General features: G+C 35.2%; 1 protein-coding gene across 1 annotated transcript in view; it reads left to right on the top strand.

The window, feature by feature from the left end:
• The window catches only part of MYOM2 (myomesin 2), an 83,190-nt gene that overhangs the window by 53,659 nt on the left and 16,872 nt on the right, over nucleotides 1-12,659 (top strand). Inside the window, exons 20-28 of the mRNA XM_026072060.1 lie at nucleotides 1,697-1,875; nucleotides 2,046-2,160; nucleotides 2,759-2,915; nucleotides 3,021-3,127; nucleotides 5,782-5,826; nucleotides 6,303-6,439; nucleotides 10,589-10,733; nucleotides 10,847-10,906; nucleotides 12,235-12,302. Coding sequence (XP_025927845.1) covers nucleotides 1,697-1,875; nucleotides 2,046-2,160; nucleotides 2,759-2,915; nucleotides 3,021-3,127; nucleotides 5,782-5,826; nucleotides 6,303-6,439; nucleotides 10,589-10,733; nucleotides 10,847-10,906; nucleotides 12,235-12,302 — 1,013 coding nt within the window. The remainder of the gene's footprint in view (nucleotides 1-1,696; nucleotides 1,876-2,045; nucleotides 2,161-2,758; nucleotides 2,916-3,020; nucleotides 3,128-5,781; nucleotides 5,827-6,302; nucleotides 6,440-10,588; nucleotides 10,734-10,846; nucleotides 10,907-12,234; nucleotides 12,303-12,659) is intronic.

The raw sequence follows: 12,659 nt of genomic DNA, 5'->3' as shown, positions 1-12,659 counted from the left end.
GAAATCCTGCTTGATGGTCTCCAGTTTGCCCTTGGTGTTTTCCTTGACTTACTAATGATACTGAAGACAAATGTAATGTGACTGCAATATACCCCCAATGTCAACGAAATATTCATCCACATTTTGATATGGAAGGGAATTTTTCTTAGAAAAGCCGGAATGCTGGGCAAGATTTCTAGTCTGAATGATAGATTCCTTGCCCAGAGCCCATTATTATTTCATCCCTCTGCAGAACTCCAGTCTTATCTATAAGTGTGAGCTTCTGTGAGTTAACGATGATAGCTAATGAATTATTTTACATGACTTTAAAAAAATGAAGCATTCCTGGTCTCAGCATTCTTAGAATAGAACATACTTCATAACACATTTTCTTCTACAATCTAGATTTCTAGCAGGTGCATCCGTCAGAAGAAATTTAATTATCTGTGAATACATAGACATTTAGGTTGGGATTTTTAAAGAGCCCTGAGAGAAGGCTTAGGCTTCTCGAAAACTCCAGTGTTTCCATGAAAAAATCTAGCATTTGTCCTCAAAAGAACTGCAACAGGTACCCATATGTTTGTTTTCTGGAATGTAATTATCCACTATGGAGAAACACTCCTTTACTGCTTTTTTGCTGTGTATTTGCTGAATCTCATCCCTTATAGAATTTCCTGGGCATTCATCACTAGTTAACATTGTATAGACTGGAATGGCAATCAGGTTTATTTGAAAGGTTGTTAWACTTGTCTACCTTTAAATGATGAGAGAAGGTTGTAGGGAAAAGTAGTATCTTGAGTTAGACCAAATTCTCATCACTGAAAAAATCCCTAAGTCTCAGGTACTTTCAGGCTTTCTTACTACAGATTTAAACCACAAGGAGTGAGCTTCCAGCTATACTATTTGCCTGAATGGCAGTATTCTGTCACAGATGTTGTCACCACGGTAGAAAATTGGTAAGATTATGCTTTTTACCATGCTGATACAAGTGAATATCAAGAGTATAGTGAAGAAAATATTACGAGTTAAACTAGATGGCACCAGAACAGTTAAATGAAGGAAAAGGAAATATAGCACTAAGAGCATAGCTTGACAGCTGAAATATATGAAGTCACACTTTCTCAGAACATCAGCATATTTTTGGTGTAAATAGTTCTCATTACAAATATCCTATTCAGAAGTCTTTCAAGCTATCGTTACCTACCATACAGTGAAAAATGCTCCTGACGGGCCATGTGGAGACTGATCCAAAGTCCATTGACATCAGTGAGTTTTGGACCAGGCCAAAAGGTCAGGTTTCATGTATATCAACAAAAAATCAAAATATCTGATGCTAAATTATGAGCCTGAATCTAAGCTCAGTGAAGCAGCCTAGATTTGGGGCTAGTGAGTTAAAACAGATGGTGCACAGGAAGCCTGTATTCCTTGTTGGAAAATTATAAACTGCATGGATTCTCCAGATGAATAACTCCCTTATAATGAAATTATTGAGATCCAGCTAACACTGTACACTTTGGAATACTAATGTTACTCCTGCATAAAACAGGTATTGCTGTATTCAGCCACAATGGGACAATGACCTAAATTATATACCATGTTTATTGTAAACGAGGAGATTAAAATGACAAAATTAAAATGACACATTTTGCCCTTTACAGGGCCAGTTTGCAAAACTTTATTATACTGAAGTAAACTTCCAATATTTGAAATATTTTAGGTCCTGCCTATGATCTCACAATTTGTGAAGTTAGAAGCACATCACTGGTTCTTCTGTGGAAAGCTCCAGTGTATGAAGGCAAAAGCCCTATTACTGGGTATTTAGTGGACTATAAGGAAGTAGATACAGAAGACTGGATCACAGCTAATGAAAAACCAACTTCACAGCGCTATTTTAAGGTAAAATTTTCAGTGCAATTAGTGTTAATTCAAAATTCAGTTCTAAGAACATTGGCTCGAGTACAACAAAGGTATATTTGAATGTGGGCTTCTGCTAATATGTTCGTATAACCAAAGAATATGAGTTTAGATTTTTTTTTTAATTGGCTTTGCTCTTTATCTTGTTCAAGGTCACTGATTTACATGAGGGTCATACCTATGTTTTCAAAGTTCATGCAGTGAATGATGCTGGGGTAGGCAAGTCATCTGAGGTATCTGAACCAGTGCTTGTTGAGGCAAGACCAGGTAATGAAGTAACTGTTTTACCTACCCCTCCCCTTCTAGAATACTGAAATACTTAGAAGTGGATTTAATCAATCTGAGTCAATATTGTAGCCCCAAAAACGTATTTCCAGAGTCCAGAGGTCTGTAGCCTTAAATCTTAAAAAAAACAACCCCAAAACAAAAAAAACCACCACGTGGGTACAGAGGTACTGACAAGTGTTTGTTTTACTTACTGCAGGGAATATTTTGATAGTCAATTGCTTCAGTTGTTTTTCCCATAAACAAAGATGCTTCTTACTGCAGGTGAAAAGAAGCACAACTTGACAAATTTATTAAACATCAAGAAAGATAATAAAATTAACTTAAATTGTTTCAGCTTCTCACTTTCAGTTTCATTCTATAGCTTTGTTCCTTGATGAGCACTCATTGTTTGTAGTCTTCCTTTCTTGTGAAAGTAAGAATCTTGTTTGTACGTGACATAAACACATGCTTAAACATGTGCAAGTAAGATCAATATTTGTTAATGAAGAAGAATAGAATTAGCGTGGGCTTTAGTTACTTGTGAATTGCAGCTCTGAAGAAAAATGCAGCCTGACATGATTTGACTCTTATTTTGCAGGAACAAAGGAAATTTTTTCAGGTGTGGATGATGAGGGTAATATTTACCTGGCTTTTGACTGCAAAGAAGCTACTGATGCATCTCATTTTGCATGGGGTAAATCCTATGAAGAGATTGATGATTCTGATAAGTTTAAGATTGAAACAGAAGGCAATCAGTAAGTCATGCAAGTCTGTGTCAAGATATTAGAAGTTTGTCCTGATAAAACCTTAATAAAATAAGAAAACCCACTAATTATATCTTCCTTTATTGATGATTTTAGTTCTAAGCTGTACTTCAAAAATCCTGATAAATCAGATTTGGGAACTTATTCTATCTCAGTTAGTGACACAGATGGGATTTCGTCTAGCTTCATTATGGATGAAGAAGGTAAGGTCCTTAACGTCTCAAGTCCTTCTTCTCTTAACACCTGAATTGCATTAAACATTGTACAAGAAAAACAATTAATTCTCACATTTTCTCCTACTCATGAAGGAAAAACAAAAAAACGCCCAACACACCAGACTTCATGGAATTAGCTATTTTTCTGATTATCACAATAATGAATGTTGGAATAGCTTAAAGCAATATTTTGTTTAAATAAAGGTAAAGAATATGCTAGATTATTATTGTTTATTTATGCTGGGACTTCAATAGTGTTTGCAAAGATCTGTTTCACTTTCACTAGAAATGTGTTAAATGTCTCAAGATGTTAATTTTTTTCACCATTTTGAGATCTTTGTCTAATTTGTCACTTTGACTTTCTAGCCTTTCACATACTTCTTAAAATAATTGGCTCTTGGTTAGCAGTAAAGGTACCAACAAACGTCTGCCTCCTATTCAAGAAAACATATATAATATAAAAAATACTGAGACAGACTTTGAGGCTCTAGATATAGTAGCATATAACTGGGATGCAGAGGATTACTGAGAAGAATGTGAGAAAAAGGATGTTGCTTGAAAAACATCTGAATATATTGCCTTAACTCATCCATTTGTGTAAATTTAGATTTGTTTTGCTTTATTTCATCAAAGCTATTTCATTTCATTGGAATTTCACTGAATTTGCTTCAGTTTGATTTTGGTTTACCACCTAGAGAGACTGAAGGGAAAAGCAAAGCTGGAGGAATTTCCTGTCTTTTTACAAAAATGACTCTGGTGCTTCCTGGTCCACAGGGATTGATTGTTATGCCCAGTTCAGCCAAGTTAGTTTTACCTATGTTAATGACAGCCAAAAACAGTGGTAGAGACAAATACCTAGGAAGCTGCCCATTCTAGGAAGCTGGGAAACGGCAGGGGAGTACACTGAGCATTGAGTTAGGCAGCTGCACAAGTTTTCCCATTTGCAGGTGACCTCGAGGAGTCTAATACTGACTCTGGGGACAGCCACAGGCAGCTTTGTTGGCTTATTTCAGAGCACTCCTTACAAGAAAATATTGCAGCCAATTTATCATTGCTTTCTGGTATGGCAARCAAGGAGGAAAATGCTCTCCAGAATTTCTTCACTAGCTACACAGAGCCTTTCACAGTTTGGGCCTGTGTGCTCTTTTTAGTATTCCGTCTCACTTGCACAAGTGAATCAAAAGAGCTTTAACTACCTAGTTATATTTGTCATTCAAAAACTGTGTTTAGTTTTATCTTCATCTCATCTTTAACACCTTTATACCTTATGATGATACTTGACTGTTTCCAGAAATTTCAGCCAAACTTTACGTTGTGTAGTTTTCAATTTTTGCCACTTAATAAGGGCTGCTGATGGTGCTTTGGATCACAATATTACTTCTAGTCCTTGTATTAAAAGATAGAAAGGATCAGATCCTGGCATTAACACAGCCAATGGGAATTTAGCTCCTAAATAAGCATGAAAATTCCTCCAGTTACATTCTAAGTCATTTAAGGAGAGGAGATGAGACTGAGTCTGAGTTTGAGTCTCATCAGTATGCAGGCACTTTATCACAGTGCGAACCACATCAACTTTCCCAGTCAAAGAAGGTGGTGAGAAGAAGAGTGCTATGTGGACTCAGTTATTACTGTTATCTGCTTCTTCTAGGGAAGCTAAACATGTAATATTTTTAATTTACCAATGAATTAATTACCCAGTGAATACTTTTGGAAAAGACAGACAAGTATTTGATCATGAGAACTTCTCTTTGGCTTAGTGTTGAGGCATCTCTCTGAAACCTGTCTTGTCACCTTCGGTCCTACCATACAAGCTGTTTCTGTACAAGAGCACTGATGGTGTTTCACATCCCACACTTAGGTCATGTCTTTTGCTGGTCACATCTGCTACTCAGAATGTTAATTTTATTTGTAGTGGCTCTCTCCACAAGTATCAAATTTGTATCTTAGCACTGAAAACTACTGTTTCCTTGCCCACTTACTTTCCCAAATGCTACAAATTCTGTAATTTTTGTAAATCCTCTAAATTATGTCATAAATTCTTGCTAATTTCCTCTTACATTATCTGCAAATTTGGAATTGACAGTTAGGTCCTTCTTCCAAATCTTTATTAACATTGAATATGAGAAATAGGATTGRTATGAAAACCTAGCAGTGTGATTTCTAGACTCTCACGCAGCTGTCATTAGGTTTTAGTGCATTAAGTAAAACTTTTTGTGCCTTTTTCATACTAACCTGCACTCAACCTTGTTAGCTATCACAGTAAAACAAATGTTTTAAATATGGTGTCAGAAAGGAGGTCAGCAGATAAGAGCCTCAGAGACTATGTAGAAGCTATTGTCTCCTGACTTTAAATCCCATAGGAAGTTTAAAATAGGTCTTATCTTGTTTAAATTATCTTGCATAAGAGTATGCATGAAAATGCATGAGATAGGAAAACTCACTAAATCCATGTAACAGAATTTTAAGTTTCTTGAATCTTTTTTTTTTTGAGACAAAGTTTTCTGAGGAGAGGTAGATATTTTGCATACAAGACATAAGGAGATTAATTATTTGCTGATGCTGATATGTATCTGCTTTGACACTTGTATTCTGACCATATTTTTCAGAATAAATTAAAACATGAGTATTATTCTTACTTTCAGAGTTGGAACGTTTGATGGCACTAAGCCATGAAATAAAGAATCCAAGTAAGTTGAAGAACTGAATGTATTCGATAGTTTTAGAAGGGAATATAATTACATGTTAATGACTGGAGTTCCCAAAAGGTTCTTCTTGAGACAATGGAAGCTTCATTTTTCATGGCACAACTTGCTTCCTCATCTTTCTATTCATTTTAAAGATTATTAGTTTGTACTGAATAAAAATCTTCATTAACTGAAAGTCTTTTGCAGTTTAACTTCACTTTGGCAGTAGACTATAGGTAGCTATTAGCTAATTCCTTAGACATTGTGCAAACTATAAGCTGTAAATTGTACTCTCCCTTTGAGAAATTAATTTAAAAAAACAGCCAAAGACTGCATTAGACCTCTTTTCCCCATATAAATTATATTATGTGATTCAGCATTTCCTAAATAATGGGGAGATACTAATATATTACTATAATAGTCCTTTTTCTTACAAGAATTCATGCATTATTGACTTTTGATTGGTTTTCTCTCTGCAGCAATACCTCTGAAATCAGAATTAGCTTATGAGGTTCTTGAGAAAGGAGAAGTTCGTTTTTGGGTTCAGGCTGAAAGTTTATCACCAGATTCTACCTTCAGATTTGTCATTAATGATAAGGAAGTTGAAAACAGTGATGTAAGTACATGTTGAGGGCCATATACATATTATTTTGTTTAATAACCCATTGTGCATTAATTGTTAGTCTATTTTTATAGTTGTTTAAAGCCACGTTATTAATATTGGTCTGATAATACCTGAAGGGAATGATAATATTTAATCTGAACAGTTTTCGTAACACAGAATTACTGTTCCAGAGATTTCAGTAAGATTATTCATACCAAATAAAAGAGCAAGGTTTAGCTTTCAGAAGTCTGTATTCATTTTGGGTAGTTAGATGACCATTAGCCAAAGAAAAAGAGAAGTTAGACATAGAATGTTAATAAATAAATCTGATTAAAAGTAATATTTTAGGGAAATAACTCAAGCCTAGAAAAGATGTTTCAAGCATGGTTTTTTGACTGCAAAACAGCAAGATATGCTGTTCCCAGAGACCCTGTGTGGCTACTGCTACTAATTTTACATATGATGTGGGAGGCACTCGACGATGCAACAATGATCATAATTATATAAAACTTCTAGGTGATGTAACTTTTTTTTATTATTATTTATTTTGGGGCCTAGACACTATGTGGCCATTGAATGACTACATGGAGATGAAAGGGCAGGCCACAAGCTTCCTGCATTTTTGTAGCTCTAGGAAGACCTTCTGTAATAAGGGACACTAAAAAGTGGCCAGACAGGGTTGAGAAGAAGGCAAGGTCATGCTCTTGTAAGGTGGGAGTATGTTTCGTCCACTGGGCATTAAGGTACAACACTGGAAATATATTTTCCTGTGAGGAATCCACCTACACTACAGCTGTTTGAAAGCATCAGTTTATTCCTGAGGTTTTAGCCAGAGAATCTTATCAGCATTTTAAAGAAGCATTTTAGAAAAGCAAAATGAATTTGCCTTAATTGCCTATTGACAGGTGGAAGAGAAAGTGTTTCTGAATAATATACTTCTCTCCTTTGTATTTCTTACTGTAAGAAGTAGTAAAATATAGCACTGAAAACCTGAATATTAGTGACTAGGATGTATTGAAATGACAATATTCTGTCTTGGCAGTGTTAGTGGAACAGAATAAGCTATTTTTAGTATGCATATATTTTGAAAGTGTTGACATCAGAGAGAGAGTCTTGAAGTGGAGCTGCATTATTTCACCTCTTTAATTAGTAACCCACAGGTGACATTTACATTTCGAGATTGATGATATTTTTGTGGAAAGTCACATAAAAGCCTGGTATTTATGGTGCCCATAAAATCATTGAACTTCATCTTGCTGCATAATGRCAATAGTTAGAAGCCTAATTACACTCTAAAACCTGTTTGGAGACTGTACTACAGTCACTGAACATGTCCAATAGACCGTTATGCTTGGTGAAAAGTATTCTGATTCTTGGCATTGACTGAAGTGATAAATTTTTCCGTCTAGGTYCTAGAAGGAAACAGTTTCTGTAAGAATTTTAAAAAATCTGAGGATGGAATTAACTGGGCCCTGTTTTCTAATAGCTGTCATTTTAATCTTTTAATATTTTTTTTCCTTCACACAAAAGCAAGAAATACAAAATTTTAGAAAGTGTGATAAAGGATAAAATTAAACCATATATCTTGCTTTTCTTGTTCTGCTTCTGGCTAATCTCCATTATCATTCTCCCTGAAAGCGCATTTCTTTACCAACGAAATTGGTAATGCAAGTGTTGTCCTTGACTTCAGTGGGCAAGAGGCTGTAAGGGAGAATTCGAATTTGCAGTTTGATAATTCACTGTACTTTATAACTTCTCTTTGTAATCTACCTGGCCTATTTGCTATACTCTTACAGATAAACATGTACATAAGTCAGTTTCTATTTAGCTTCCTGACTAGTTAAATCTTTTCTCATCCTGTGACCTTATATCCTTCTTTGAACTACATGTAGAAAAGTGCATATTCAGACTATACAAGCAATTTTCCCTGTGGTTTCATATAAATGATATACCTCAGTTTCTTCTAATTCATTTATTTAATCAATAGCTATCCTAATCAATCTGTTGGTTACTGATTTATTAATTCCATTACTTTTTCTTTTTCTTTAATTCTTCAGTTACCTAAGTAAGATTTAAACTAAACTAGTTTCATTGTGCATAATTTTTTGCCTATTTTGTGTATATATTTTGCCTATTTTCAGTGGTGTCTCTCCTATGTAATTCTGAGTCTTCCTTTTTCAGGTATTCTGTGAGTCATAATATAAAGTTGGATACCTGTTTCATACCTTTTTTTGTGATTTTTTTTTTCCTTTTAGTTAGAAGCTTTATAGCACTTTACAATATTATGCCATAATTTATGCTTGCACTATTTGTACATCTGAATGTAACAGTAATGGATGCTAAACCTGTTGACTCTGCCTACACCATTCTTAGATAGGTATCTCAAGTAGCTGTGAGCATGGCATATTTCCTCACCCTTCTGGCTCTTCTTCAGATGACTGCTTTGCAGGGAGCCCCCAGGCAGCCTACCTGGATGTATCAGACTAGAAGTGAGGGGGCATGCTTTGCATTGCGTCCTGCAGCTGCGCCTGAGCTATTCCCCAGGTTTGCTGTCCATACAACAGTGAATCTGTTCTTGAAGATGGCCAAGAGGTGTCCCTCAAAGCTGAAGTAGCTATACCCGTGGTAGTAGTATTTCTACTAAGTTTAGGTCAGTACTTAAACATTCTTCCAGTTAATGAATCGGTCCCAGAAAATAACATTTTTATTAACTTTTTTTTTCTTCCCTAGTCATCTTTCCTAAATAATTTGGCTTTGTCTACCTTTTTCTGGTTTTGGACCTCCAAGAAAAAGATTAATCAAGATGCTCTGTTTACATGACATCATATCTCCTTTTGTCAGCAACACGGTCTGTAGCAATTTACAGCATAGAACGCTTCCTAGAAAATGATATTTACCTTTCTGTGCAGTCATAAACAAAGCAGTTAGTGTGGATGTCATGCTACGAAGGTTTGATAGTAACGACTGAGACAGTAACATAAGACATGCCACAGAGGAAGACATGCCTCTGTCTAAAGACAGAGCACTGTCTTCACTCGCTCTACAGTGGWATATCCTTATTCTCATTAGTTACCCAAAAAAGTATTCACCAAGTAACTTCTATAAATTATTTTTGCTTTGCTTTGGGAATTTGTTAGTTGAAATTCAAACAACATCACTTTTGGTGGGACACACAGTCCTCATGGCTGTTGCTCACTGAATGAAGGATGATATTACTTAGAAAAAGATAGTTGTATCTAAATGCAAAATACATATTTTGCAAATATTGTCCAATACTTATAATTTTCTGTTTCCTTGAACATTTCTGACAGTAATTTATCTTTCTAGAATATTTAATGAAAGCAAACACAAAAAGGGTACACAACAGTGAAAAGCATATGTAACTTTGACTTCAAGTCAATATTTGGAATTTTGGGTATTTTCCAAGTTCTTAGTAGATAACAAGATGTTTCAACAGCATTCTAATTCTGTTTTGCTGGACTCAATCTATTTTTTAGTTCACAGAAACTTTGTTGGTTTTACACAGGGGAGCCAGAAGTGACTGTTCTCCCTCATGGTCCAGCACTTTAGTGTTGTCTGAAAAGAACAGTATAAGATGAGAATAACATTATACTCTTCCTATATAAACATATTTTTAGTTAGAAAATAAGACCCAGTTTCCAGCTGCCACATATGTATATCTCAGAGGTATTTAGTAGCTATGACTGTTTGAATTTGTTGTGATGGATCTATTTACAAGGTACATATTTGGAGATCCCCATCTGTGTCTGCAAATGTAAACTTACAGCTCTCTCTGGACTCTGCTTAGGGAGAGTGTTTTAGATGAGAAGATCCCCTTGTTGGACTGGAAGCTGTAATGTAGCTGATGGCCAGACGTGTAGGCTCTTCCTCAAGCATGTATAGTTTCATAAGCTAGTATTTTTAAATGAAAAGCAGCTATGTTATGATGACTTGAGGATTCAAATGCAGCAGCATACCAAGGTTCCCATCACCGTGGGACCTTGTTGTGCAACAGTAACTACAACAACAGCTCTCTCCCCATAGTTTACAATTCAAAGGACCTGAAAGAGATGAAGTGTGGAGGTGCACATGATTAATTTGATAGGGAATTATAAATAATTTACACCATACTAGAGTAAAGTTATTACTCATTTATTTCAGAGGCATAAAATAAAGTGTGACCGTTCTACTGGCATAATAGAAATGGTGATGGACCGATTTACAATTGACAATGAAGGTACCTACACAGTACAGATCCAGGATGGAAAGGCCAAGAACCAGTCTTCATTAGTTCTCATTGGAGATGGTAAGTCCACTGAAACCTTGAAACTTTGGCTCAGATGAAGAAATGCTCTTCAATTATTCTTTGAATAGTTTTGTGATTAACTCATGTTTTCATTCACCTCTTCTAAAATTTAGCATTCAAGGCAGTATTGGCTGAGGCTGAGCTCCAGAGAARGGAATTTCTCAGGAAGCAAGGTAAGACAAAGTAGATATTGGTGATGTTAGGCCCAATTTGCATTTAATGATGCACCCCTACTGATTACTAAATGCTTCCAGCTTCCATTGACTTCATTAGAATCTGAGTACCATGCACATGTTGAGGAGATACTGAATCCTTGCCGGATGTGGATGTTATTTTTCAATATTGTCATATAACACATGCAATTTGTGCCAGAAATTTCACTAAGCAAAGAAATAAAGGTAACCTCCTTACAAGAGGTTATCTTTGCTGAATATTCATAAGAAGTGCTCCTGCTCTAGGCTCTGATCCAGCAAAACACTTCAGTACATATTTAATTTTAGGCACATGAGTTGTCCCACCAAAATAGTTGACAAAAATATAGCGTCAGATAAAAAAAATTAAAAGATTCTATCAATCACTGTGGAATACTTCCTTGAAAAACTGAGTGAGAGCTCTAATTTGTAATTATTGCTTAGCAAACACATGGGGTTTAGGATGAAAGTAGCGATAATAATTGCAAAGCATTTACTCTATATGTCATAGGTAAGTGTATCTGTATAAGCAGTGTAATACTGTTATTTTCTATTTTCTTGGCTTTCTTATAGCTTTATGAAAGAAATGATACCATTCAGTATACAAAATCACAAGATCTTTCTCCATGGGTATTGCAGTTATAGGCTCTGATCCTGCAGACGTTAAAACATACTCATATGTTTACACGAGTAACCACAAAAATTTCAAAATGACTGTGTATGTCAGTAAATTTACTTAAGAGCATATATATTTTCAGGATTGGAACCTGAGTGAGGAACAGAAATATTTTCTGTTTGGCCTGTAATACTTAATACACTTTTAAACATATAATTTGGACAAATAATGTCTGGCATGGGATTTTTGCTTTGAACATTTAATTGGGTGAGTGTTTGGCTACATCTGTTTATTCTGGAGTCCTCTTTACATTAGATATATCATTTGTACACTCATTTGTAACTGTATTCTGTTTCTTTACTATGTTTAGTTGACAATCGAGTATGATTAGATTTAGTAAACTAATTTGTCTCACTCACTAAGCTGTTTTATGTTTGGGAATGCTACAAGGCTTACCATGCAAATGGAGATGAGCCTCAGGTTTCTAGTCTGTAGTGTAAATACCCGGGTAAAGATGAATATAGACTGCAAGGCTTTCCTTCTAGTGCATGGATAGTTCAGGAAAGCCCTGTCATCATTTTGGTGTAGGGACCTTAGAATAGAATTGTTGTCCTTTTTCTTTCTATCACTGGGTCTCTCTAATCCCTTTTTCTTCATTCTACAACACATGCTTTAAGTCGGTTTTGTTCCTTAGGTCCTCATTTCTTGGAGTTTTTGTATTGGGAAGTTACAGAAGAATGTGAAGTTTTACTTGCTTGTAAGGTAAAGAAATATGCTTGAAGAAATTTTTTAGAATGTTTTATAGTTAAGCTAGGAAAATGTGATGAAACATTTTGGCATTTTTAAAATGAAACTTTCTGATTTCTTATTTTTAAACAATAGTAGTCTTTATTAAAACAAATAAACAAAAATTACAGGATTGTAGCCTTAACGGAGAATAGGACTAGGCTTAAAAAATTAGAAAAATAACTTTTTTGAAATAGGTTAACTAATCCGAATTTTTAATAATAACAATTGTGAGCCATAAAAATTATTCAGACTAAATAATAGGTGCTTTGGTAGAGGAACCACCAAATCAGAAAAGAGTAAGGAAAGAATTCGAACTGAAGCATGTTGCTA

The sequence above is a fragment of the Apteryx rowi genome, unplaced genomic scaffold (assembly GCF_003343035.1).
Source record: "Apteryx rowi isolate R43461 unplaced genomic scaffold, aptRow1 scaffold_335, whole genome shotgun sequence".
In the NCBI taxonomy this organism is placed as follows: Eukaryota; Metazoa; Chordata; class Aves; order Apterygiformes; family Apterygidae; genus Apteryx; species Apteryx rowi.
This window is presented reverse-complemented; position numbering and strand designations above follow the sequence as displayed.